General features: G+C 36.7%; 1 protein-coding gene across 7 annotated transcripts in view; it reads right to left on the reverse strand.

Annotated features, from left to right (window-relative positions):
- Window positions 1–957: 957 nt before the first annotated feature.
- Window positions 958–26,872, reverse strand: part of GHR (growth hormone receptor) — a 216,543-nt gene continuing 190,628 nt past the window's right edge. For all 7 annotated transcript variants that reach the window (XM_039842562.1, XM_039842560.1, XM_039842563.1 and 4 more), the window contains 6 exons: window positions 20,915–21,087; window positions 16,267–16,445; window positions 11,381–11,546; window positions 8,082–8,172; window positions 3,546–3,615; window positions 958–3,232 (listed from right to left, as the gene is read on the reverse strand). In XM_039842562.1, the coding sequence (XP_039698496.1) occupies window positions 2,267–3,232; window positions 3,546–3,615; window positions 8,082–8,172; window positions 11,381–11,546; window positions 16,267–16,445; window positions 20,915–21,087 (1,645 nt within the window). In that variant the 3' untranslated portion in view covers window positions 958–2,266. The remainder of the gene's footprint in view (window positions 3,233–3,545; window positions 3,616–8,081; window positions 8,173–11,380; window positions 11,547–16,266; window positions 16,446–20,914; window positions 21,088–26,872) is intronic.

Raw genomic sequence — 26,872 nt, forward strand, 5'->3', positions numbered from 1 at the left:
GGATATTTTTGAGCTGGGCTCCTGTTTCCTCAAAAAGAGAGGTAGGGAGCTGCTTCCTCTGCATCTATATATTCTATCACATAACAAAAATCTTTATACCCATTGCCGATATGTTTAAACCAATTGTGCTCAGGTCCCCTTACGACAGGAACTCAGTTTGCAGTCTGGTTAGGATGCTTTTCATGTGGGTGGGTGTTTGATAAGAGAAACGGACCATCACGAATCCAAGAAAATAAATTTATTAAACTTTGAAGGAAAAAAATCCACAGACATAAAGAAAGTTAAATATAAACTGCAGGACACAACTAGTCATACTAGTGAATAATGGCTTGTGTGGCCAGCAAAGTACCAAAATGACATTCTGAGACTGATTGAGGTATTTAGCTATTTTTGGCTATAGAAATGTTGTCAGCCTATTGTGAAATAGTACGATAGTTTTCCCAAACACACAGTTTTAAGTTGAATTAGGTTCTACATTGATGAAATTTTATATGAAACTAAATTACGTAGCTATTAGAGAAAACCATAGCAGCAAAGTAGCAGAAAATCTATTGAACATCTATTACGAAGTAACATGTTGAACTTTAAACACCCAATTCTAGCTCTTCACTGTCCTTGTAAGAAAGAGGGACTTTAAATTTGCCAACCATTAGGCTTGTTTCCTAAAAAGGTCTGAGCTAAATGGCAAATTCTATTTAAGTTAAAGCTAACTTTAAAATTTTATTAATCTTTTTAAAAAATACTTAAAATGAGAACCATTCTTCAGTGACTGAGATAAGGTTCTTCTCTTTGATAAACCTTTTGAGGAGCTATCACGATGCTCCTAAGAATGATGTTAAGGTTATTAAGAGACTGAAAAATAATTTATAAATTATTCAGTCCCCTTTTTATGACTACCTGCTTTGAGGCTAGTCCACTCAGAGGGGAAATAAAAAATGACGAAACTTATTTTACTACTTAAAAAAAAAAATCCTATACAAGGTTTGGTGAGGAAGATAGTTTTTGATATTGGTTTAAATAAATTTTGCATCATCTGTGGGGATTTACAGTCTTGTTTCTTCTGTTTCTTGTTACTATAAATAATGAATATATGTCTGCCTATTGGCTGTGAAACAAAAACCTAGTTCTTGCTTTTATCGTTCTATTATTTGGTTAATTTCATTTCCACCTGCTTCAACTTTCAAAATGCTTCTTGCGCCTTTTTCCCTTCTTAGGCAACTACGAAAGAAAACTAAGTCCTGTCTGAGGAGATCCTGCTGCAGAGGCTCTAGGGCTTTCCTCTCAAAATCTGCGTCCGCTAAAGAACTGTCCCTCTGCAACTGCAGTCCTTCAGTGTCCTGGTCAATGTGAACGAGCTATAATTTCTACTTCTCTTAGTATGTAGTGCTCTGACATGAACTGAAATTTGGGTAAGAAAGGGGTTTTTTTGTTGTTTGTTTTTTGGTTCAAGGTGAGTTGAACTGTGCAAACATTTTAAAGTTTTCTAAACAAATATTTGTTTAAAAATTCAGGTAAGAGGAGCATGTTCCAATAACGCAAGTAATTACAATCACTTCAGAATTGTTTAAGGAGTTCTGGGAAGTATAAAAAGGGCCTTTAAAAAACTAATTTGTTTATTTGTTTTTCTTTAGGTGTACTGACCAAAGCATTAAATCAGCTTTAGACTGTAGTTGCTACATTCTTTAGACGGGTCTGCATGAACTACAGTACACAGTGTGTAGTGTAATATAAAATAGCCATGCTTGTAGTGTAAATTATTAAAAATATCTTTATCAATTTTATGTCAAAATAAACTTTACATATCCAAACTATTTTTGTCTTCTTACCTATAATTTTAGTTCCCAATTATTAAAAAAAACTAACCTGTGCTATAATTTGCATTCGATTTTCCTGAACTGTAAAAGCCACCTGATTTTTCGCTTTTTCAAAAAGCATGATTTACTATACATTAAAAAACACAGCCATTCAATGCTTAGCATCACAAAATTAACACCCACAATAACAAGACAATCACTGCCATTAAACAGTCTTTGAGACAATTCTTTAAAATATTTACAATTCACAACAGGAATATCTATCTGATTAAGCATTCTTATAATTTTTTTTTTTAATATCATGTTTCAACATTTCAGGAAAAGGCATTTAGAATCCACAACCCCCCCACCCTCCCGCCAAAAAAGATTTAAACATTGTTTTGGTTTAAGCATTCATGCCCCAGCCAACTCTTTGCTATTAAATATTTAGCTCACGGGAAATCAAAGGAAGGCTACGGCATGATTTTGTTCAGGTGGTCTGTGCTCACATAGCCACATGATGAGAGAAACTCTTTGTCAGGCAAGGGCAAGGCAGTCGCATTGAGCACGAGGCCCTGCGGAGATTGTACTATATGAATGGAAGTATAGTCTGGGACAGGTATCTCAGAACTTGGAGCCCGTTCTGTCCCAGACCTCCCAACAGTAGTGGTAAGGCTTTCTGTGGTGATGTAAATGTCTTCCTGGTTAAATCTTGGCTCTACACGTGATTCGACTTCGACGTGAGGGGCCACAGCGATGCACTTTTTGGCATCTGCCTCACAGAAGTAGGCGTTGTCCATGATGAAGTTTGCTTGGCAGAATGAGACCACATCTGGATGCATGTCACTCTGGGATATCCCTGCCTTATTCTTTTGTCCCGGGGATAGGACCACACTCCCTGCTGGTGTAATGTCGCTTACCTGGGCATAAAAGTCGATGTTTGCCAGTGAACTCGGATTGCTTAGCTGAGTATGGGAAGCTTGATGAGTTGATTCAGTTCCACCAATAAGTGGTCTTGGTTTGTTTTCCTCTGCTAGGATAACACTGGGCTCCTGAGTAGCAGGGGTAGCATCATTACATGGTGGGTTATTTTGATTCTTCATGTCAAGGCACAAGAGATCTGCTTCCCCTTTTAACCTTTGTGGCTGAGCAACCTCTGAGGTACCATCACCCACCTCACTGGCATTGAAATCAGTCTCTAGAATATCAGGTTCATAACAGCTGGTACGTCCAGAGTCATCGTCCTTCGCCCCAAGGATATTAAGCGATTTCTGATGGTCATTGCTTAGAAGTCTGTCTGTATCTGATCCTTCAGTCTTTTCATCGGGGTCATCAATATCTAGCTCAATGAATTCAACCCAAGAGTCATCATTGTAGAATTCAGGTTTATAGTTGTCATGAATGGCTAAGATGGTGTTCACCTCTTCTAATTTTCCTTCCTAGAAAACAAAAGATGAAGATCTATGAAAAAGAACTCATGATGATTAAATGATTAAAAAACCATTTAGAGACTAATTATGGTTGCAATAGAGAAATAGTAACAGAACCATAAAATTAAAAAAAACACATTAGTGAAGAAGTTTTAAATATATGACATTCTCATAATGTTAAGAGATATGGTATTTAAAAAAATTTTCTCCAGAAGTGGTACAAAACATGGAATATGTTACATATATCTTGCAAAAGCTCTCTACACAAGATAACATTCTTCAGGTACCATTTAATTAGTGTTATCAATAATTTATTAATTACCTTGAAGAGATCTGGATCAATTCCTTTAATCTTTGGAACTGGAACTGGGGGCAGAATCAGCATCTTAATCCTTGAAAGCAAATAAAATTTTGTTTGCTTATCTTAAAAATTGCACATTCTCTTATTTTGAAAGATAGACATAAAATATTGGAGTACTATTACTTATTCCAAATATTCTGGTACTTTATAATTGGAATATGAGAAAGGGAAGAAAAATATTAGGCAGTAAATGACAGGGAAAAACTATGGAAGAAAAAAAGAACAAAAACAACAAAAAAGCCTTTATCTGAAGTCAATTTAAATAAAACATGGTTTTCCTATCTTTTTTCTCTTAATACCTTTTATCGACAGCCAGTATTAGTATTTGGGAGTAAGACATTTAATTCTGTATGAAGCCAATTTCCATTTCAGTTAAAAGAGAGGTAATTTTAATGTACAGTTCATCATTATTTCATGGAAGGAAGGAAGGAAGGAAGGAAGGAAGGAAGGAAGGAAGGAAGGAAGGAAGGAAGGAAGGAAGGAAGGAAGGAAGGAAGGAAGGAAAGAAGGAAGGGAAGAAAGAAAGAAAAAAGGAAGGCAGGCCTAATCTACATGGAGCCAAATTAGGGTGGTCTGGGATAATTTTGCACCACATAGCTCACATTAATTATAAAATTATATAAGGTAATGTAATTAACCACGGTGTCACTGTAGGGTTCATTTCAGTTGGGACACACTAAATTTGAACAATCTCTAACTAATCAGTATTAATTTATATACATAATTCTATGATGCACTTAAATTTTGTTCTAAATCTTTAAATTACTTTTTGACCATAATTCATATCAATGTCTGTCTTGCCTGTTTTGTGCCTCATTGTATCACCAGCACATAGAAGGTGCTCAATAAACATTTGTCAAATAAATTTGATTAAATCATTTATCTATTTTGTTAATAGTGTAACTAGAGTTTGCTTTAAAATCAACATTGTAGCTCTAGAAAAAAGCTCAGAGGTTATAAATTCCAACCAACTCATTTTGTTGTTTAAAAAAACGTCAAAATCCTAAGTGTCAGAGATACACTCTTGGGCAGGGATGGTAACCTGATTTTTGGATATCGGCTGATAGTCCACTAATTGTGAATGGACAGTCTAGTTTATTCAGTAGGGAACCCTTTTTATGAATACTGCCATTGCTTTTTTGCCTAACCCAAGGTATAAGACAAATTTCATTTTATAAGTTGTTTTGAGTAGCCTCCATTAGGTTTACTCAGTGGGATAAGTATTAAAACAAACTGTTACTGATGAATACAAGATATAGAAAAAATACAAATTATTAATAATAACTACCATTTTTTGAATGCCTCTGATATATTTTGCACTAAGCTATGGGTCAGCCAATTATGGGCTGTGGGTCAAACCTGGTCTGCCCTCTGTCTTTGTAAATAAAGTTTTATTGGAATACATGTCTATTACTTATTGTCTATGTCTGCTTTCATGCCATGGTGGCAGAGTTGAGTGATTGTGACAGAGACATTATGGCTCAGAGAGCCTAAAAATTTAGTGTTTGGCCCTTTATACAACGAGTTTGTCAACCTCTGCACTAAACATGTCATGTAGTCCTTACAACTACCAAGGAGGCAGATGACGTTATCTGTGGAAAGATCCAGAGGTTAAGGAACATGTTCGAATCATGCACTAATACTTGATACAGCTGGGGCTCAAATCCAAAGCACCTGACTACAAAACCTTCGCCTTCTACCATGCTGCTCTTATTTGATTCTGTATTTCTAAATGAATATTTCAAACAATCAAAAACATACAAAAATGTACCATAACCCTACTTATAGGAAGTGAAGATCCCCTCTGTCTAGGGCTTGACTTTTATGTGTGCCTCTCCTTTTTGATAATGACGCTTTTAGGTACATGTTGGCAGTTAGCTTCCCAGGTGTTGTGGGTGACCTTATGCCAGAGTGGCCAATTTTGTGGCTTTTAGGGCCCAAGAAGGCCATGCAAATGAATGAAGCAAGCCAGTTGCATTGTAATAGGAAGGGGTGGGGATGCTGACCAATTAGAAAATATATGCCCTTCCCAAATGGGACAGCTGGCCTTCTGCTTTGGCATATGTTGCCATGCGGGAATATCAACCCAGTTTCACCAGAACTTCCAGTTCTTAAAGATAATCTGGAAATCTAAATCTTTGTGTGAAAATTTCCTATACGTTGTAGCAAAACCTTTAATTCACAATTGAAATAACATAAAATAACAAAACATGGATCAATCTGCAGGCTGAATTTGGCTTGCAGGTTGCCAGTTTATACTTCTGTTCTGTGCTGATTCAGTTTTTTTTTTTTCTAATTAGTAATAGTTCAAAGGCTGCGGGTGAGTTGTATGGTGGAAACAACAGAGTAGAGAATAAAGATAACCTGGCATGAAACTATGTTTGTGACTTTGCTGTCATTTCATTCAAATCCCAATTACACTATAAATTTTGCTAGAGTTGATTCAATTATCTGATTTAAGAAAGGAAGAAAGGGAGAAGTAGCTTGGATTGTGGACTTGAAAAATTTCAACCAAAGACATGGAGGACCTGAGCCTGTTATAGTACGAAGGTTATGGGGAAGGCTGACACAGCACCTCATTCTCAGAGTATTATTTTAAATTGTTAGAACTACATGTTCTTTCCATACCTGCTGATAACTATTTTCTAGCATTTCCTATACTCATTAGAACACAGAAATTTAGACATGATAAAAATTTTATGGGCAAATAAAAGGAAAAATATAATTCTACAAAGAACTTAATTTAGTACAGGAAATTTGGAAGCACAAAAAAGATATAAAAAAATTTTACAATTTGGTGATTTTTGACCAAGCTTTATAGTTAAGAACTTCATTATTCATAGAAAACATTCTTTAGACAAAAGTTTATATATTTTCTTTGAAATCCTATTTGTTGAGAAGATACTTTTTCTTTCTTAGCTAATATAATTTAACTACATAACAAATGTTCTTGGCCTTCACAATGACTTGAAATTGATGGCTCATGTTAAGAGTAAATTACTTTATATATATAGTGGTTTTATCTACTGTAGTTACATATACATTAGCTCTTCAACTGTACAGAACAATTAATTCAAATTATCAACAGAATCATTTAGCTCCTTTGTTATTAGTTATATAAATTACTTAAATTCTAAAATTTTATTTATTTACTAATTTTCCCCCAAACAACTGTCTTGCTTTATAATAATTGTGTCTACAAAAGAGAAATGACCCTAGAAAGTTAGATGCAAAATGAAATTCTGCAGAGTGAATTTTGCTTTCTCATTAATTGAAATAATAAAACTGGAAATGGCACCCTACTAAAATAACCCTTTCTACATTCACTTGGAGACTTTTAGCATGCTTGATACTCTAGAACCTCAGCATTCTGAGAATTCTTTCTATTACAATTCTGTTTTAATGTTGACAAAGGCTATACGACTTCAAAAACAAATTAAAAAGCTTTTACAGTATATTCGCATAGATCCTATTCTGATCTGTATATGCCTCTTGGCTTCACTTGAAGAACGTTTGGTTCTATCTAGGTAGGGTGACCAACCATCTCTGCCTGGATTTGCTGGGACTCAGAACTTTTGGTGCTAAAACCAGGGAAGTCCCAGGTAAACTGGGAGTGTTGATGATTCTAGTGCTTGGTGAAGTGGCAAGATTAACTTATGGGATTTACAAATACTCTAAATGTAAGAAAACTGGCAATGAGTACCAATAAACTTTCCCGTATTTTGTATTAAAATTTTTTATAGTCTGTTCTGAGTTTCTTTTAGGAAAAAAAAAATAGAATGATAGATTTTACAACTCAAGGTAAATTTAAAGGTCATATAATCTCTAACACCTTCATAATACCCATGAGAACATGAAGGCCCAGAGAGGTTAGGGTACTCAGTGAAGACCAAATACAGTGGCAGAATATCTGGAACCTTAGTCTTTTCACTCCGAGAGAATGCAGAAAGGAATCTCTTCAAATTTAGGAAGGACTTTAGCTGTGTTAACAAATGCAGGTGAAATAGTGAATCATAAGTATCCAAATAATTTAAACAAAACTTGAACTTAAGTGAAATTGCTATCATATGAATTCTAAAAAAGATTTTTTAGATTGATATATCTAGGCGGCTTTAGTTTGGCTCGTACATTAGAACTGTGTCAAACAGCCAAAAGCACTACCTTGTGGTCCTGAATGAATGCGTCACCTTGTTCAGGACTTTGAAGAGGTGAAGAGACAGCTCTGAGAAAACAGTTTTGGTATGGAGGCTCATATCACAAGGTATGCAGTCACTAGCCTCAGCCCCTTGATGTCCTATACAACTCAGATAGAACTAAAACCTGTGCATTCTCTTTGATAAACACAACAAAATAGTAAATGTATAACTAGAAATAATGTTTTCCTGAGTTAAATTTTCCACTCACGATTAGCAAAGAAAATATCAAACAACAAATGGAAATACATATGGAAATCTAAACGACTGGCAAAAATATCAAGGTAGAGTATTTCACACCTACCTTTGCTGTTTAGAAAATATGAATAAAAATAATATCACCGTTAGCCCAAATATTCCAAAGATAATAATTAAGAACCATGGAAACCGGAAATCTGAAATACATGAGAACAATAGCTCACTCATAGGATTATGAAGAGTCGAAGTTTACATTTCACTTTCCTTTTTCACATAAAAATATTTCCTAATTTGTATTCATCTAGTAAAGTCAGTGATTTCACTTGATAACAACTAAAATAGAATGCAATGATTTAGAAATATTTTCTGTTCCAAGAACACTTCGTCAAATCCTTTCACATTTAAAAAAATCAAAATAAACAGCAGTTTCAGCACCATCCACATTCACAAAAACAAACAAACAAAAAACTGCTTTAAGCATCTTATGTGTCCAGGCAGTTGTCACTACAGCCTTAAGCTCTGGGAAAAAGTTCTGCCAGTTAACATGCTACTTTACCTAAACAATGTCTACTTGGTTCCTTTTTCTTTTCAAGGTGTGGTGATATTTTTCTATCCTCCAGACTGAGGGTTTATCAAAAAAGATGGGGGCAGAGATTTTATTTTTGAATCATGACTGAAACTTTTTAGACAGGCAGAGCATATTATTTTACAGTTAAAAAAAATTCTTTGAGAGATAAAGATCACTATTAGGGCTCCCACCTACAGATTTTAGTAAATTTTGTAGCAGACTTGGGGGATCTGTTTGTAAAACTTCTATTTTATTCCTTAAAAACAAGTGCCTACCAGCAGCCTTGCAGCTGGTTCCTACTATTCTTACCACTCTGGCAGAGGTTATGCTTGGTCGCTTAAGTGGCTAAACCATGTAAAAAATTTTTATTTTATTATTAGGTTCAAGTACACAGTACATTGGTTAGACATTTATACAGTTTATGAAACGATCCCTCTAATTGCTCTTTCTCTCCTCTGGCTCTCCACCTAGCCATTACATTACTGTTGACTCCATTCCCTGTGCCATGCTCCCAATCCCCGTGCCCAACTACTAATTTGTACTTCTTTAACCCTTCACCCCTTTCTCCCAGCCCCCATACCTCCCTCCTCTCTGGCTGTCACCAGATTGTCCTCTATATTTGTGAGTGTGTTTTTGATTAGTTTGTTCTTTTTGTTCTTTAGATTCCACATATAAGTGAAATTGTATGGTATTTATCTTTCTCCGTCTGACTTATTTCACTCAGCGTAAGAACCTCTAAGTTCATCCATGTTGTTGCAAATGGTAGGATTTCATTTTTTTTAATGGCTGAGTAATATTTCATTGTATATATAAACCATAATTCCTTTATCCAATAGTCTTGTTGATGGGCATTTAGGTTGCTTCCATATCTTGACTATTGTAAATGGTGCTGCCATGAACATAGGGCTGCATAGATCTTTGCGAGTTATTGTTTTGGCTTTCTTTGGATAAATAGCCAGAAGTGCAATTTCTGGGTTAAAAGGTAGATTCATTTTTAATTTTTTGAGAAGCCTCCAGACCGTTTTCCATAGTGGCTGTACCAATTTGCAATCCCACCAACAGTGTGTGAGGGTTCCCTTTTCCTCACATTCTCACCAACACTTGTTCTTTGATTTATTAATGATAGCCATTCTGATAGGTGTGAGGTAATATCTTAGTGTGGTTTCAATTTGCATTTCTCTGATGGTTAGTGACCTAGTGATTTATTTTCTGACATATCTCCTCGGGCAAGGAAAATAAAAGAAAAAAAAATGGGACTACATCAAACTAAAAAGTTTTTGCACAACAAAGGAAACCATCAACAAAACAAAAAGACAACCGACTGAATAGGAGGAGCTATTTGCTTATGATACATCTGATAAGAGGTTAATATCAAAAAATATATAAAGAACTCACACAACTCAACAACAAAAAACCAGACAATCCAATTAAAAAGTGAACAGAAGACCTAAACAGATATTTCTCCAAAGAGGAAATACAAGTGTCCAATAGACATATGAAAAGATGTTCAAGGTTAAATGCTTTTTAATTTAAAAAGATAGGCGGAGTTTACCTTAACATTGTTTTATTAAAAGTAGGTTTTCAACTGTAATATTTTTTCCTCATTTTAATTTTCTCGTTCAGTTATTAAAATCCCCAAGGGAGATATTATGAGCATTGTAAAGAATTAGTGGGGAAGAGAATATTATTTGTATCTTGTGGTATTTAGAGTTTTATATCAATGACATATTCAGGAACATAACATAAAGCTAGTGCTTCATTTTCTTCTTCTTTTATTTTAACACGGAAAAAAAAGCCATCATAATAAGCTTAAAGGGTGTATAACAAGTGTACTTTTTAAAACAGAGTTTCATTATGTCAAATTGTTTGAAACAACAATTTGTTGAGTAGAGCTTAGAAGAAAATGGAGGTATAGATATTTTCATTGAAGTGTTATTTAGTTTCATGAATTCTACCTGTACCAGAAATATAAACTTCATTTCTTTGTAGAATACAAAATACAGAAATATAAACAAAGAAATATAAACTTCATTTCTTTGTAGCTTGTGATTGTTTCATTAAGAAACCTCACCTCCTCATATGGCCCTGTAAACTTCTGTGGAGACGAGCTATAGCTGATTCTCATTTGAGAGGGATACTATTTTATATACTTAATATTCATTGTTAAGTAGCATTGTTTATTTCTGTATCCAAAAACTTTAATTCTTTTTTTCTAAATTCATAGTTTTCATTTCTTTAAACTTTAATTATCTTTGTATTTCTTTTATATAAGATCTTTGAATGTTCCATGTCATGCTTGAACATAACTGGCACACTACTTATTAAGCCTTCTCCAGGTAAAAGCTACACCTAAATGTCCTAAAACCAATCAGCACCTGCCTGACTACCGATGCTGATTCAGTATCAGGCTTTCTCTTAGAGAGCATATATTACATCCGTCCTTATAGATATAGAATTTTTTCATTATGTACTTAAAAAACATTTTTTTTCTGATGATAAACACCAATTAACTCATTGTAGAAAATTTTAGTATTATAGAAACATATAAAGAAATAATCACCTGAAATTCTGATATCTAGAGGTAACCTTCATTATTATCTTCCCTTCTCTAACTTCCACCTATCCCAGGACTTTTCATGAATTAAATAATTCAAAACTGAAATCTTTTTCCAGCTTTTTAATGGATTCCTGTTATAGAGAGTGAGCTCGAGGTCTCTCACACTGAGATTTGATGGTAATGTATCTTGATCTGGACAACACCCTAACAGTATAGGGAATGTATCACTGTATGTTAATGAAAGGCATGTTAGCTGCCATTTTAATCTTTTTTTTTTTACCTTCTTCACATGCCAATGGGCTCATCTGCGGAAGTGTTACGTAGAGCACCTCACTGAACTCGCCATATTTTTCAGAGTTTCGTTGCCTGGATCTCACGCGCACTTCATACTCTTTATCCAGTCTCAACGAGTACACTGGAACTGATGTTGACAATACGGGGTCCATCTTTCAAGACAAAATATAAAACTTATTGGTTAGAGGGTCAACAACTCAATGCAATAAAGTTTACATGGTGTTTCTGTATTTGTATTCAAAATGAATTTCTGTAAAGTAAGTAATATTTGAAAAAGCGCTGGAAAGGGTTGCTATTTAAAGAAAGATTAAGGCAAATAACTTTACAAAGAATCATTTGATAAATGGATAATAGGCTTCAAATTTATTTTGGAATAAACCCAAAGATGTAATAATAGGCTTTTACAGAAATGCAGCCATATCTTTGAATAAGTCTGTCATATATTCTAAGATAAAAAGCATAATAAAATTATTATTGAAAACAACAGAACTATAAAGAAGACTACAGATATGTTGCCTATCCTTTGGGACATTAAAATTTTGTATAAAGACGTAAGGACAGAAAAAAAAAAAAACATTTTCACACCAAAACAAATTATAGTCATTCTTAGAAATTCTGGGTAGTCATTCATATGATCATAGAATTAGAAATAGTCCTAGGAAAATCATAGTTGTCTTGATTGAACTTTCAAATAATTCTGTTGGAAGCAACTACATACCCAATCTGCTTGTTCTGGAAGGCTTAAAGTCATCTTAAAATAGTTTGCTATTCAAAATCTGCAAAGAAAAATTCATAGGAGTCCCGCAACACTTAAGGCCAGGATATTCTTCTACTTTCCTGGGGAAGGGTCGGTGAGGCTATTAGACACATCTCTATCAAAGAAGTGGACCCAATTAATAATTATGTTTTTCTCTACGTCAAATATTCAAAGCAGGTAGGTATTCAATATGTGCTTTTTGTATGTTTCCTGGTAGAACACCTTGTTCCTGTTTATAAAAAACTAACAACACTCTTTCAATAGCATAGATTTTTCACATAGATTCTCATAAGGTGATTTACTAAATCAGAAGCTGGACCTTCTTCAGTTTCGACGACAAATTTTCCTTTTGCCTCAATTAGTTTTTATTCACAAAATATCCCTGTTTTTCCCCATGTATGCGTGGGATGGTAATTTTGCATCTTTAAAAGAAACTTCTTAATATATGGAATACTTGTATGCTTAAAATGTTTTTTTAAAGATAGGATTCTGAATATTAAACATATAATTAAAAAATATATTTTAAAAGCCTATGTTTTCTCGAAGCCCTAATTTCTCTGTTATTTTCATCAATGTTATTACTTTACAGATTTTACTAATAACAAAGCCAGAAAGGAGCTCTTGGTGTTTGGCCTATGGTCCCCTCTCCGTCTTCTCTCAATCCTGCACACCAGCCACATGACACTCAGATTTGCTCACACAGCTCCCACCACCACACTGAAATCTGCCACCTGCCTGTGTGAGGATGCCTCTTCTTGGGCAATCCTTAGTGTAAGGACTGCTGAAATTCTAAGACGTCTTTGCTGGCACATTTCCCTACTCCATCCTGCCAGATGCTACACATCATATATTACTTCTTGTATTTCACTGCTCAGAGTCACTGCGGAAAATTCTTTGGGGGCAAATAATACCTTCATTATCTTCAGGTATACAGAGGGTGTTCAAGTGACAGCCCATGTGTTGTAAATAATTCTATGCCACCCATTAGTCCTTAAAGAACCATAAATTCTTAACTTGGTTTAACAGGTAAATAGTTGTAAGAACTACTTGGTCATTAGTATTACTTTTATTTTCAAGAGATATTTAATTAAAAAGAATAATACCAAATTTGATATTGGCAAATGGTAATGTGCTCATTTCTGATACAAGCAACAAATAACTAGTTCTTTCCCCTCTGCTTTCAAAACTCTCTTCTTTTAATGCTTATGATGCTTTGCTCTTAACCAATTAGATTGTGAGTTTCTTCCAGATAGGTCGATTCTTATGGATAGGCCCTTTATATTCATGACAACTCTGTTTGAGACCCATGCAAATGACCAAACTTATAAACACCACGAACACATGACTTCATTTATAAAAGGTAAGTACATATTAACTGATCCCTTTGGACTATCCAATGCAATTTTTTTAGTAGTGGACAATGCAAAGTGCAACAAAGCCAGATTGGGAGACAGCCCTGAAGGGTCAATTGACTGAGTCCCAGGCTCCCATGCTCTGGCTCAGGGTGTGAGTTTCATATCTGTGCCTTGGCTACATAACTACATGCCAGGGAATTTCAGGCTTGAAACTATGATCAATAAATGTATGAATGCTAATGTTCTGATTTATGTATTTTCCTTTTCTAAGCTGTCAAACGTTTTTGTTTCAGGGTTCCTTCATACTCTTAAAAATTATTGAGAATCTTAAAGATTTGGTTTATTTGGTTTATACCTATCACTATTAACCATATTAGAAATTAAAACTGAGAAATTAAAAAATGCTAATTTTAAAATTAAAATAATAGTAAGTTTATTTTATGGTAACATATTTTCATAAAAATTATTGTACTTTCCAAAACAATACAATTATAGAGAGAAAGGTGATACTGTTTCACATTTTTGCAAATCTCTGTAATGGCTGGCTTAGTAGAAGATGGTTGTATTTTTACATTTGCTTATGAATTAAATCTGGTAGGATGTGTTTTAGTTGAAGTACATGAATAAAATCTGGTCTCACAGATATATAGTGAGGAAAAAGAGGGATATTTTAATAGAGTTTTTAGATAATTGTGGATATTCTTCTTTAGCACTTAACACCCAAACTCAACAAGTGCTATTTTCTTAAAGGTTAGTTGCAATGTGGAATCTGAGACTGTACCAATGAATCTTTAGTATGTCGTTATCTTAAAATCCATCATTCTATCTAGTACTTTGAATGGATCATTTTCCCATATGTGATTTGGGTTACATCATCTATTGGTCATTTAGAAAATATAGGTTCACTGAGTTATGCAGATTTTCTAAATGTACACATTTTATTAGGCTATATTTTAAAAAATCACTTTCACTAATAGTATCACCATTGATCTTATCAGGAAAGTCTTCAAAGATTAGGAAGCTATCAAGCTCACAGTTGCACAGTTTCCCCAAATTCTAATTTTTCCCTTGAAAGCTCAATTTTTTTTCATTGGCAATAAATATTGTCAATTGTTTTTCTTGAAGTGATATGTGCACTTCATTCTTTTTCAAGAAATGTTTGCCAGATATTTGCCAACTCATATATGAGTAAGTATTTACCAGTTTGTCAGCCATTCTTTCAAGTAAAACTGGTGTCCCAAATGGTGTTCTCCATGCAAAAAGCAGCTAGTTCAGCTGGCAACTTAGCTGTTAGGTGTTTTTTCTGAAGATGACCATCAGTACCTTGGTAGGCAGCAGAAGTGCTTTACGTGTGCTTCCCAGGAATCATGCAGAATATTAAAAGCTATGTACTCAAAGGTTGATATTTAATAAAATTAATAATTTTTACAGTTTCATCAAGCCATTCTTATGTGAAACTGTCTCTCCCCTCCCCCTTCTTACTGTGAGTGCTTAGCGGCGAACAACACAGTGACTATCAGCGTGGTTTGGTACTACTGCTTTGATGTGTGCTAATGGTAGGACAACAGTTTCCCCACCACTGCTTTCATACCATCAGTGCAAATCTCGACACAAGATTTGAAAAAAGAAAGTGACATTTTAGTATTATTGTAGAAATAGTTGACCTTGTGGACTCCCTGAAAGGGTCTTAGGACCCTCAGGACTCCATGGTTCACCCTTTGAGAACTGCTGCCTCAGGGTACCTAGTACAGTCCTTTGTGCATAGTGGTTATTTCAATACCTGGTTGCTGAATAAATGTTTGATTATAGCTTGAATTTAGAAAGTCACGTTTGACTCAGCATCCAACCAGGCTTTTTTGCACCAAGTTACAGAATAGATATCTAAATTAAAATGATTCCGAAAACAGAAAATCAAAGCCCAATATTTAACTGTTCAAAGATGCTCTAAATTTAGCTTTCTTCTAATGACAAAATCAGCTTCTTTTTCAGTGGGTCACTGAATGGACAGGGCCTGGTGTCTCAAAATTCTGCGTGTGCGGCTATGCCAGGCTGCTGGGCATGACCTGATGACTGGCCAGAAACCACTTGACTTGGCCAGAGCTGTGGCTGTGGTTAGACTGATTTAGAATTAGTTATATTGGGAGAGCATGATAATCCTGTTTTTCTTCTTCTTGTGTGCCATGTGGAATTTATCTAAGCACTCAGTTCCCATACACTTGGCAAAAAGTGAGGAGTTCAGAGGTCAACCAGTACCATGCTACTTGCCTACATAAAAAGCCTCTTAGCTTGATTCTCCTCTGAGGTACTTAACAAAACATCCTTCTGAAACCTCTAAGGGACAAACTCCCTCCCTCTGCTTCCCTCCTGGAGTCACTTAAAAACTTATTTTAATGGGGTCTTATAAGTAGTAGCAACTAAAATCATGAGAGAATATTTAGCCATAGCTCATTGTTGACCTTGATCGTAACCCTTCCCATGTTTGGCCACATCCTCAAAGACAGCTAAGTGGCTAAAGTACACAATTTTGTTCTAAAGTTAAACTGAACACCAAGGATGATGGGGGAAATGGGTTTCCTTTCCTTCCATGGGCTTCGAAATAAGCTCCATGTAAGTAACTGTCTAATGTTGGACAGAATTCCAAGACGATATTTTACTGATTACATTGGTTTTCCTTAAATAAGAAATTATGAAGCATATGGCATGGGCATGTGGTATTAGGTCAAAAGAAAGATCTAATTATAAGATGTAATAATATCTTACCATCTTCCACTGGGTCTCATTTATTTCTTTGTATTGCAGTTCATACTCCAGGACTATCCATCCCTTCTGAACATCTGCATTGGGTGGTGGTTCCCATCTCACTTGGATATCCGCATGAATCCCCGTTAAACTGATGTTCAGTAAAGTCCAGTTGAGGCCAATGGGAGGATCTGGTTGTACTATGTGTTTCAGTGGAGAATTAGTACACAAAGAGACACAGCTAGATATTAATAAAATGCTTTTTTTCTGAAGAGACCAAATTTCTTTAAACATTTTTATTATTCATACTCTCTTAATTCTTCTAATATCCCTATTAGCATATTCTCACTTTATAAAAGTATCATTTTTTTACTTAAGGATGATCTGCTTTTAACTCTAAAAAAGCCCCTACAAAAAAATTCCTTTTTTCAGTCTAAACTTTGATCTATAATTTTTCTTAAAGATCTGCCAGGTCTTACATTTCTTTTAGCTGTGATAGAATTAATGCTTTGAGATTTTGGCAAAGGAATTCATTTAAACTCAAAACTGAAGGAACAGAGAGTCAGAAAGACCTATAGTATTTAAAGATGTGGCTGTTTTGGAATGAAGAGTAGAAAAATCTTTTTCTTCCAAACTGTTTATGACCTGAGACAAAGGCTTTGTCTTATTCATTTCTGTATTGCTACCAGTACAACCCTTCCCAACACTCAGCAAATGCTCCTTCACTAGGTTGTCTCTCTAGCCACATGTGATCATTTCTTCAGACCTAAGAAGGAAGGCATCACACTGTTCTCTCCATTCAGTGTTTTCTATCTAGCACTTTTCTGCATGTGAACAATCTGGAATAGTGTTTTGCTTAGTTTCTGCTCATGTACTGTACATTCTCAGGTAGATCTGTTGCATTCTGCCAATTAAGACCACAAAGACCGCAATTTCCCAAAGGTTGATAGAGAGAAATATAAATCTCAAAGCTAGGAATTCTACCTAAATTTGTATTCTAGACAGTCCCCAATAAATTATTGCTATTTAGGTCTCAGTACTGAGGTTTTCGCTTGCAGGTACAGAGTACAATTTACTTTTTCTTCTACTATGTGTGGACGGTCACCTACAATGTTGCAGAGTCTGAGCCCCCAAAGTTGATAAGAGATGAGCCTACAAATATACACCATGAGGAGCTCTCACTGGCTGTTAAAATTTGTAGCTAAAGGGAGTAGCTCTTGTATCCAACCAGAGTGGGAACACTTACTGTGAAGACACAAGCCATTGGCCACTGTGAAGTGGACCCCACTTAGAAAAAATAAAGTCCGAATTTGACATTTTGAAAATTAAATTGGAGGCGTTTGCAAAATAGCTAAGCTACATATGTTACATATTGATCGTAATACCCCTCCTTTCTGGATTTGTTGGGGATGGATGAATTCTGATAACCCAAGCTTAACCACTTAAGTGACTGAACTATTAAAAAAAAGTTTTTTGATGAAAATTTTCTAAAACTATTTACTCATGTCACATCTTTAAAATTTCCCTACTTTAAACAGATGAACAGGGTCCTCTTTGAGAAGGATCCTGTTCTTCTCACAGTTCTACGCATAGTACTCTCTCCTTTACCTCTACACTTCCTCGTGGCATACTTGACAACGCCTCTGAGACGTTTAAAAAGCATCTGAGACTGAAGACATCCCCAAAGAAGCCTCGCCTTCTCCCCAGAGCTTGCTCCGCTTTTGTCTCCCTTCTCTCAGTTAACAGTGACTCCATCCTTCCAGGCACTCAGGATAAAAACAGAGAACTTCTCCTTGACCCCTTTTTCTTGCCGCCCCACATTCTGTCAGCTGTACTTTAAAGATCTTCCCAGAATCCAACCATTTTTCACCACCTGCACCTCTACAACCTGGTCCTAGCCATTATTATTTTTTTGTACATCTTGCTGTATTAGCCTCCTAAAGGGTCTCCTCCTGTGGTCTTTGTCCCCCTTCAGTCTATCCTCAGTACAATCTTCAGTACAGTTATCACAGTGTTTATCTTCACACTTAAATTAGATCATAGCGCTCATCATTTAAAACCCTCCAAAGGCTTCTTATCTCACTCCAAGTGGAAGCCAAAGTCATTACAATGGCTGAGAAGGCACTACAGTTTTGACTCTCTTATGTCTCAGATCTGGTCTCTCACCATTCTCCTCCCCACTTGCTCTGTGCCAGCTCCTTCCCCCATGCTGTTCCTTAAGAGAGAAAAGGCATGCTCCTACTTCAAGAGCTTTTACCCTTGCTGTACCCTCTTACTGAAATGCCCTTCCCTCAGATATACAAGATCGTCCTCTCATTTCCTTCTTTACTCAAGTGTCATGGTCTCTGTAAAGTCAACTCTGAAAACTCTATTTAAATAAGCAACATCTCTAGTACTTCCATTCTCATTCCCTGTTATTTTTTCTTCACCAGGATAAAATCCTATGAGAGCAGACATTTTCTGTCCTTAGCACCTCAAATACTGCCTGGCCCAACGAAGAGACTCAATCAATATTTGCCGAATAAACTGAATGAATGACGAAGGTCTAACTAATATATTACTTTAAATCCAAAGACCAGCACTGTGAGTTAGTACTAGAATACATACGTAACACACGAGGACACTAAGGCCTGGGATTGACATCTTAAGATCCATTAGGGTCACCTCAGTTCTTTGCCACCTCTCACTCTCAGCTCCCTCCTTCTCTGCTATTGTAACTCTACCTGTCCTCATCTTTTGCTTTGGTCATCACAAAGTCTTCTACCTCTGAATCTCTAGTTTGTACTACCCCAATCTACCACCCTCCACACTGCAGCAAAATGAATTTCCCTGAGACTTTGAAATACAATGGGGGTACTGCAGAACATCGAGAATAAGAACACAGACTCCGGAGCTGTGCAGTCTAGGTTCAAATGTCAGCTCTACCTACCAGCTGTTTGATCTTGAGCTAGTCATTTACCTGCTCTGAGCCTCAATTTCATGATCTATAAAATGGGGGTTATAATAAAACCTATCTCAAATGGTTATTATACTTGAACCATGATAAATGCTTTGTAAGTGTTAGTTATTACTATTACTATCCTCAGGTCATTTTCCTGCTTTAACATCCACAAATGTACCCCTTGGCAGTAAGATAATGTCTAAATTCTTTTGTTGGCTACACGAGAACACTGATGATTTCTCTGGCAGATCAGTTAGGTCTGCCTAACTGTTCCTGAGCCCCTGAATATTCTGTGCTGTTTGTCACTTTTGGAACTTAGTAGATAATGGAAGACACAGTCCATTTTGTAGACCTGGAAACTCCAAATGATGCTTTAAGAAGTAACTGGACTGTCACCATCTCTGTGTAGCCTTTCCTCACCTCTCAGGACCAGTCAATCATTGACGTCTTTGGCCTGCTATGCATTCCACATCTACCATGCTGTATTGGAATTATTTGTTATTATGTATTGCAATTATTTGTTAACATGCCTATCTCCTCAACTCGACTGTATCTCACTCATTGTGTAGCTCCCACACCTGGGCACAGTACCGACATAGTGCCTGGCTCATGGCAGGTACTCAGTGAAAGTCAGCCAGGTAAACAAGTGGGGCTGGCTATGGGCAGAGACAGGGTTAGAACATGGGTCTTGACTCAGTATTCTTACTACTACCATTTAGTCACTCAGAAACTATACCTATTGATGTTAGGACATACACTAAATAGTTTCCCTAAACTATGCAATTGGGTTCTCTTTTCTGCTGTTAAGTTTCTCCATCTTCTTCCTCAGAGTCAAGGTTATGAGATTTATTTGTTTCTGTCTGTAGCTTCTAGCCACATTCTCTTAGTCTCTTCCAGTCTGCTGATCCTAGCAAACCACATACCAGAACAGCACATCTGAGAGAAGCTCCAAGGAATTCCTATAAGCAACAAATGAGCTCTTGTGGATAGATTTGAGACATTAATGTTAACTACTCAAAGTTATTCTTTGATTTTTTTTCTATTTAGCTGTTTATACTTATTATAGTTTAAACACGAACATTCCAATTATAGTTGTTTGGGTTTATTTTGGTTTGTTTGTTTCATTTCCCCTGTGTCTACATGATGGGTAAGGGGTAATCTGTTTGGATCTTTCACTTAGTTCATTGAGCTGATTATCTCCAATGTTTGTCTTGAGATCTTATAAACATGTCTTTAAACTGATTTTGACTGTTTTGTAAATGTAAAAGGCTAGAGTCATTATGCTTTGTGATAAAGAAAATCTAGGCATTTATTAGAGCAATGATAGAGGTCAAAGGACAACATATTTCAGTAGACCCGAATGTAATAATCATACCAAATAATTAGAAAAGAAGAAATCTTAAAAGTACATTGAGTTTGTCTCTTACAGTGGCACACAAGAACACAACACAGCTTAAAGACCTCCTCAAGGAAAAGAGTCCACAAGGCTTCTATTCTTTTCTTTACAACATTTACTGCCAGATTCTTTTATGTTAGAGCAACTTAAGTACCCCCCACCCCCGCCCTTTCCCTCTTGTTCGTCAGCTGATCTCATGCCCTGTACACTTCCTTCCACCACTCAAGCACAATGACAAAGTCTTTCTATGCAAATACACTTGGACATTGCTGGCTTCCTAGCTTAGACTTAATCTAAAGCCATGTCAAATAAAACACAAACCTGTGATTTACCTATTTCCTCAACGGAAAAGCACTTTTGATCCACAGTACCACCATTGCTAGTTAGCTTGATACAGTAGGGTATCCAAATGGAGGTATAAGATGAATTAAAGTAACAGCTGTTTTCTCCAGCAGAGACGTAGTCAGGGCATTCTTTCCATTCTTGAGTCCATTCTTGAGTGCTCCTGAAATGGAGGGAAAAAAAGATGAATTGTTCCAAAAACTATGCTATAGCTTAAGTGAAAGTGAGGTGCTTGACAGTCAGAGTCAATAAATTGGAACACAAATATTTATGAGCAAGTATTTTAGTGGTGTCATCTCTAAGAAGTATTAATTCTGTACGTATCATCAGTATCTGCAGACAGATAGGGAGGCATTTGTTACTTCTGCTTATAGTAAAACCATCTGTTCATTGACTGCATATAATGCGCCAGCTCCTAAACTCAGTGATTTATTGGTAGGAACTTTATTATCCCCATTCTACAGATAAGGGTTCTGAGGCGTAGGGAGGTTTAAAAATGTCTTTCATTAAAACATGGCAGGCAGTCAACTCCCAAACTATAGAGATTTCCAGAGAACTGTGAGTCTTTAGACCTGAGTATTTTTCCCTAATTCATGGTGTAAGGAATCAAGGCCCACTGATGGTGTTCTCCAGGCTGAGTGACACCAAGGTGGCCTTGAGGTGGAAAATCAGCTACCACCCTACTGAACCATTGTATCTTGTGTCCCTCATGCCATAGCTGTCCTATGCCTGGCAGAGTTTTCTCTATGTCTTGGACTCCTTTCCATACTTCTGATTTTTTCCTTAATCTTGTGGAGAGCCATGGGAATATTTCTAACATGCTGGACACTCAGGTGATACTTATGAAACATGGGAATCCTAGCCTTTTCTCCCATACACCTAAAAGAAATAAAAGGCATGAATCCAGAAATTAAAAAATCTTTCCAAACTCAGAAAACATTTTTCTTTTCTATTTTGTAACTAAGAATGGACATCCAACTATAATACATACACACACACACACACACACACACACATACACACATGTATATATATATATACACATACACATAAAAAAAGAGAAAACAAACATGGGCTGAATTGAATCAACATGTTTGCTTATGAGTTTCTTTTTTTGTTTTCTCTACAAAGAATGAGTTCCTCTTTTCCTATGTCTTAGATCAGACAAATTCAAACAAACAAAACAAATTACGGAAGATAGATGGACACATGGAGAACACCGAATAAATCAGAGAAGCTGCATCTTCACATTTATGTTCCACCATATTCATCTCTATCCCACTCTACAGAAAGCATCATTTGTTCAGATGACTTAAAACAACAGCAGGATATGTATTACATAGAAAAGGGATGCCAGGAAGTTCACCGTGGAAGGAAGTCAGAGTTCTGGGAAAGGAAATTCCCTGGTCTGCTGCCATGGGGACTTGAACAAAAATGCAGAGCAATCAAAAGATTGTCCAGACTCAAATTCCCCACCAGCAGGAGCAGAGCAAACGTGATAGAATGTGAAATAGCTCTCCAAAGTCCCATCTGCCCGACTGACTGACTGAATTCAGCAAGCCATCTTTGGGAGTTACTATGCAAGCACTATATAAGCATTATATCCAGCATTAGCACTGTGTGGATATAATTAATAAGATTTGATCCCTACCTCCAGACTAGAAGACGACCCATAAATTTTTGGTCTCTTGCATGCATTCCATTGATATTTAATAAGCATCGATTATAAATAAAACACTGTGCTGGGCATTATGGGGGATTCATGTGTGTCTAAGGAATTACTTCTGCTTCAGGGACATTATTTAAAAACTATATTACAAAGCTGTATGGGGAAGTGCTCACAGATAGTGCTCATTAGGCTCCCTAAGAGTTCAGAAGAGGAAATGATTGCTCTGACTGTCCATGGAAGGCTTTGAGGTGAAGGTGGTGTTTCTAGCAATCCTGAAGGATGGGTGAAAGTTTAATAGATGGCAACAGGGAAAGGAAAAGAGGGAACAGAGCAGTCAAAGGCATTGAGGTAAGGAAGTATGAGCATGAATGTGGCAAGGGGAGTGGGAGGCAATGGAAGAATTGGGAAAAACTTTCTTAAATTAGAATTGCTACTTGGGTGGGATAATTCATTACTCATTTATTATTCACTAGACTTTCAGTTGAGAAGAGGGTTTATAAGTCAAGAAAACATAAACCAGGTAATCTGTGGCAGAGGAGAAAGGCAGCAGGAATGACCTTGTGTAGGGAGCTGGCAGGCCAGATTAGAGGTCTGTGAGCATCCCCCTGGGGGATGGGTGCTGGCAACAAGGACACCGCAGGCTGTGGGGAAGGCGGGGACTGAAAGGAAGGGGTGAGGAGTTGGGAGAAGACACACGTTTCCTTCTTTCCAGCTATTTTTCAGGCTGGTCTGTTTGGCAGTAAGAAGAAACTTGTGCAATTTCAGGAGGTCCTTGGGACAGCTGCTTATCAGCTGTTGGAAAGAACTTGGAATTAAAGTGCCAGAAACACCAAGGTCTGAGACGACGACTGTTGCCTAAATTTTGGTTGAGATTCTTAAAAGTCGCATACCTTTGGATGAGAGGAAGAGTCATCCTTGATGAGAAAAATGAGGGTAGAGGGTAGAAGCAAGAATAAATGGTGTATGTATGTGCATTTATAGTAGAGAAAAGATTTTTAAAAATAAGGGATAGGTGGGCCATTGAACTATAGTATAGCTTATTTTGAGTTTTAAAGTAAATAAGAGTATATTAAAGAGTTTAAAAAGATAGTGCGCAAAATGGTCTAACAAGATTGCCTAGGGAATGAGGCTTCCATGTAATAGTAGAGGGGATATCAAATGTTTTTAGCATAACTGATAGTATTAAAGTAAGTATTAAATGTCCTAAAGATGTAGGCCAGTGATTCGCAGGTCTGGATTTGTCATAGGGAGGTTAGCCCTGTGTGTTTAACACAGTGTCTCAACTTGGGCATGTCAGCACCCTGTCTCCTATGGAGACTGTATTAAAAAACTCTGTTTAGATTATCTCAAATCTATTAGTTCTAAAGAACAAACAGCTAAAATCACTTACCTTAAGCATGATGGATCAGGAAGAGCTGGTTCAAAACACAACTCACGACCCTCTCCATCATTAACCAAAGTTGAATTCTATTTTAAATAAATGTCTAACATTTATTTTTAAACTATTAAATTTAGACCAAAAACAGCAACAACAATAACAACAACAAAAAACAAATTGACTCACAAAACAGATACTCTGTTGCCTGCCTTCACTATGTTGAGTTTCTACACAGATAACCAAAGCCAATTTACAGAAGCTACTCTCTCCTTCTCTTATTCCCCAAAGTTAAGCGCTCTCGGTCAGATTCTAGTCTATCTTGTGAAATAGGTGGAGTGAGAACTGTAGAAAGAGATAATCAATAAAAATAAGAAAAAAAAGCAGAAGAAATGTTTTCCATCTATAGGTAACCAATTAAAAAAGAAATAAAAATAAAACATCATTTATATTTTAAGGACAACTGTTTTCATAACGTATAGATCATGTGTTTTAGGTTTAAAAATTTCTCGTAAAAAGAAAAGAAAGTAAAAATGTAGTTTCTCCTTTCTAAATTCCCCCACAACGTGGTATGAAAAAAATTTTTTTTTTTGAAAAGTCCTGGATAATTTGTCGAGGGGGGAAAGTTGGAGAATGGCAGAGGTGTGTGTGGGAGGAATACAACTTAGGGACTAAGTCTTCACACACTCACTTCCTTTGAAAACGAGACATTTGCAGGCAAGTAGCTAAGAGCAAAGCATCTCTGACAGGCTCCCAGAGCTGCCTTTTGCGATGCCTGTGATTTGCATTCACATGGAGCCCCCTACAAGTTCAGATGCTGAATTTGGCACGGTCACCGTCATACGGTGGCAGAGACTGCTCTGAAACGGTTGCCTCTCCTGCCACCTACTTAGCTGGCAGCAGCGATGGCCAAGCGCGCAGCTGCTTCTGGGTCTGTCCTATTGACAGGCCAATGTGTTTAGGATCCCTTGTGCTTTAGTGACCAAAGCCTGGCCTGTGAACAGAAAACCAGGTGCATCGGCCCCTTCTCTGCTCCTCCTGCCTCCACTGCTCTGAGTCTGAGTGAAATTATGTCACAGTTTCCTTTGTGAGTCAGGGATGGGGAGAGTCATGATTCTGTAGTTCCTGGGAACTGAATTCTAAGAAACAGTGACAGGAGTCAGAAAGTACTTTGGTGCTCCCCTTTTTGTGTAAGGGGACAGTGTGAAGTCTAACGCACTTGTACGTTACTCGGTGTAGCCGAGTGCCGCTACTTCTAACCCCTTCGATTCTATCGTTTCCAGACAAACTGCAGGAGCTTATGCTGTTTTGGCTAAGATACTCAAAATAATTATATTTCTATAGAAAAAAAACCACAAAACCCTAATTTTGTCCATTTGGATCTGCAGTAATCATGAGGTTATACCTTGGGGGTTTGAGGATGTGACAATTTTTCCCCCTGGGACCCCAAACTTCACTAGGGCCCAAACTACTGACATCCTTCTGAATATGTCCAAGATTTTCACTTTACCTGGTCACACTTTCAGTGGCATCTCCGTTGGTGCAGAGCTGAAGCTTGGAATAAGGATGCTGACAGGCCTGGGCTGTGCAGAGGAGGCCCAATGGCAAAGGTATGTGGCCCTGACTCACGAGGGTAAGGGATAAACATGTATTTGTGAAAGGTCCACATCTGTGGATTTATCTTTTTTGCTCAGGTTCAAATTTGGTGAATATTAGGGTAAACCTATTTTTATAAAGTAGGCCCAATTCTGCTATTTCTCTCTTCAGTTTAGTTAACTGTGGCTATGCAGATAACTTATTTTGTGTTGATTGAGCTGGCTCTCTAAGTTGCTGAAGCAAAAGTACAAAAGTTAAACCTACGAAATCCCTCTTCTTCATTTAACAATCAATTCAATCGATATTAAAAAATGTTACCAAATATTTTAGCTTCCTGTCCAAAAAACAAATCAGCTTTGTTTGCTGACCCTTATCGCTCTATAACGTCAGCATTAATGAAAAAAAAAATGCATTTGGTACCCAACTATCTCATCTCTGTGTGCCCTTTGGGGTACATCCAAGAGGCCTCTCTCACACTGGGACGGTAGGTAAGGCCAGTCCTGGTTGCTAACTCAAAGTATATCTTATTTCTAAATTAAGCACCCAGCTCTGCATTAAAAATGTTCTTATAGGATACTAATAATCACAAACAGTAAAGAATCAAAATCAATTTGTAGCCCAGGAATTGAAATTCTCTATCATTATTTTAAGTTATCATTAAACTGCCAATAATAAAAATAGCAGCTACCATTTATTGAGTACTTACTATGTGCCAAGCACCATGCTTAGTGCTTTTCATGTATTAGCTAATAAAATCCTCATTAGAAGCCATGGGGCAAGATCTATTAATTCCATTTTGCATATGAGGCAGCTGAGTTATGGACAGGCTGACTAATTTGCACAGCATTACTTGGTGAGTGAGTGCCAGAGCCAGGCTGAAATGCAGGTTTGCTGGCTCTGAGCTCATGTCCTTAACTGCTCTCTGCATCTTCCCTCTTTTCCCAGCTCCTCTGTGGGGTAGACAGCATCTTCCACAGACTGAAGAACAGCCTTGGAGAACGGGTCCCCACTAACCTTGCATCTTGCTTAGGTCTTCCTTGGGGGTTGAGTGGAAAAGAGCAGTTGATAGAGTGTTTGAGTCTAAAATTTTAAAAAGCACAAAGGTACAAGATAAGAGTAAACAGAAATGGAAATAATGCCAGGTGAGGGGTAAGAAATAAACAACTTGAGTGGTGACTATATTGAGAGATCTTTGTTTCACTCTTCCTATTATTTTAAAGGTCTGCTGGTAAAAATGGAATAGGAAAATATTACAGTCCCTTATTGAATACAACTAATTCAACAGGAGTATAGTCTATTTTCTACATA

Source organism: Pteropus medius, unplaced genomic scaffold (assembly GCF_902729225.1).
Source record: "Pteropus medius unplaced genomic scaffold, Ma_sr-lr_union100, whole genome shotgun sequence".
NCBI classification, from domain to species: Eukaryota; Metazoa; Chordata; class Mammalia; order Chiroptera; family Pteropodidae; genus Pteropus; species Pteropus medius.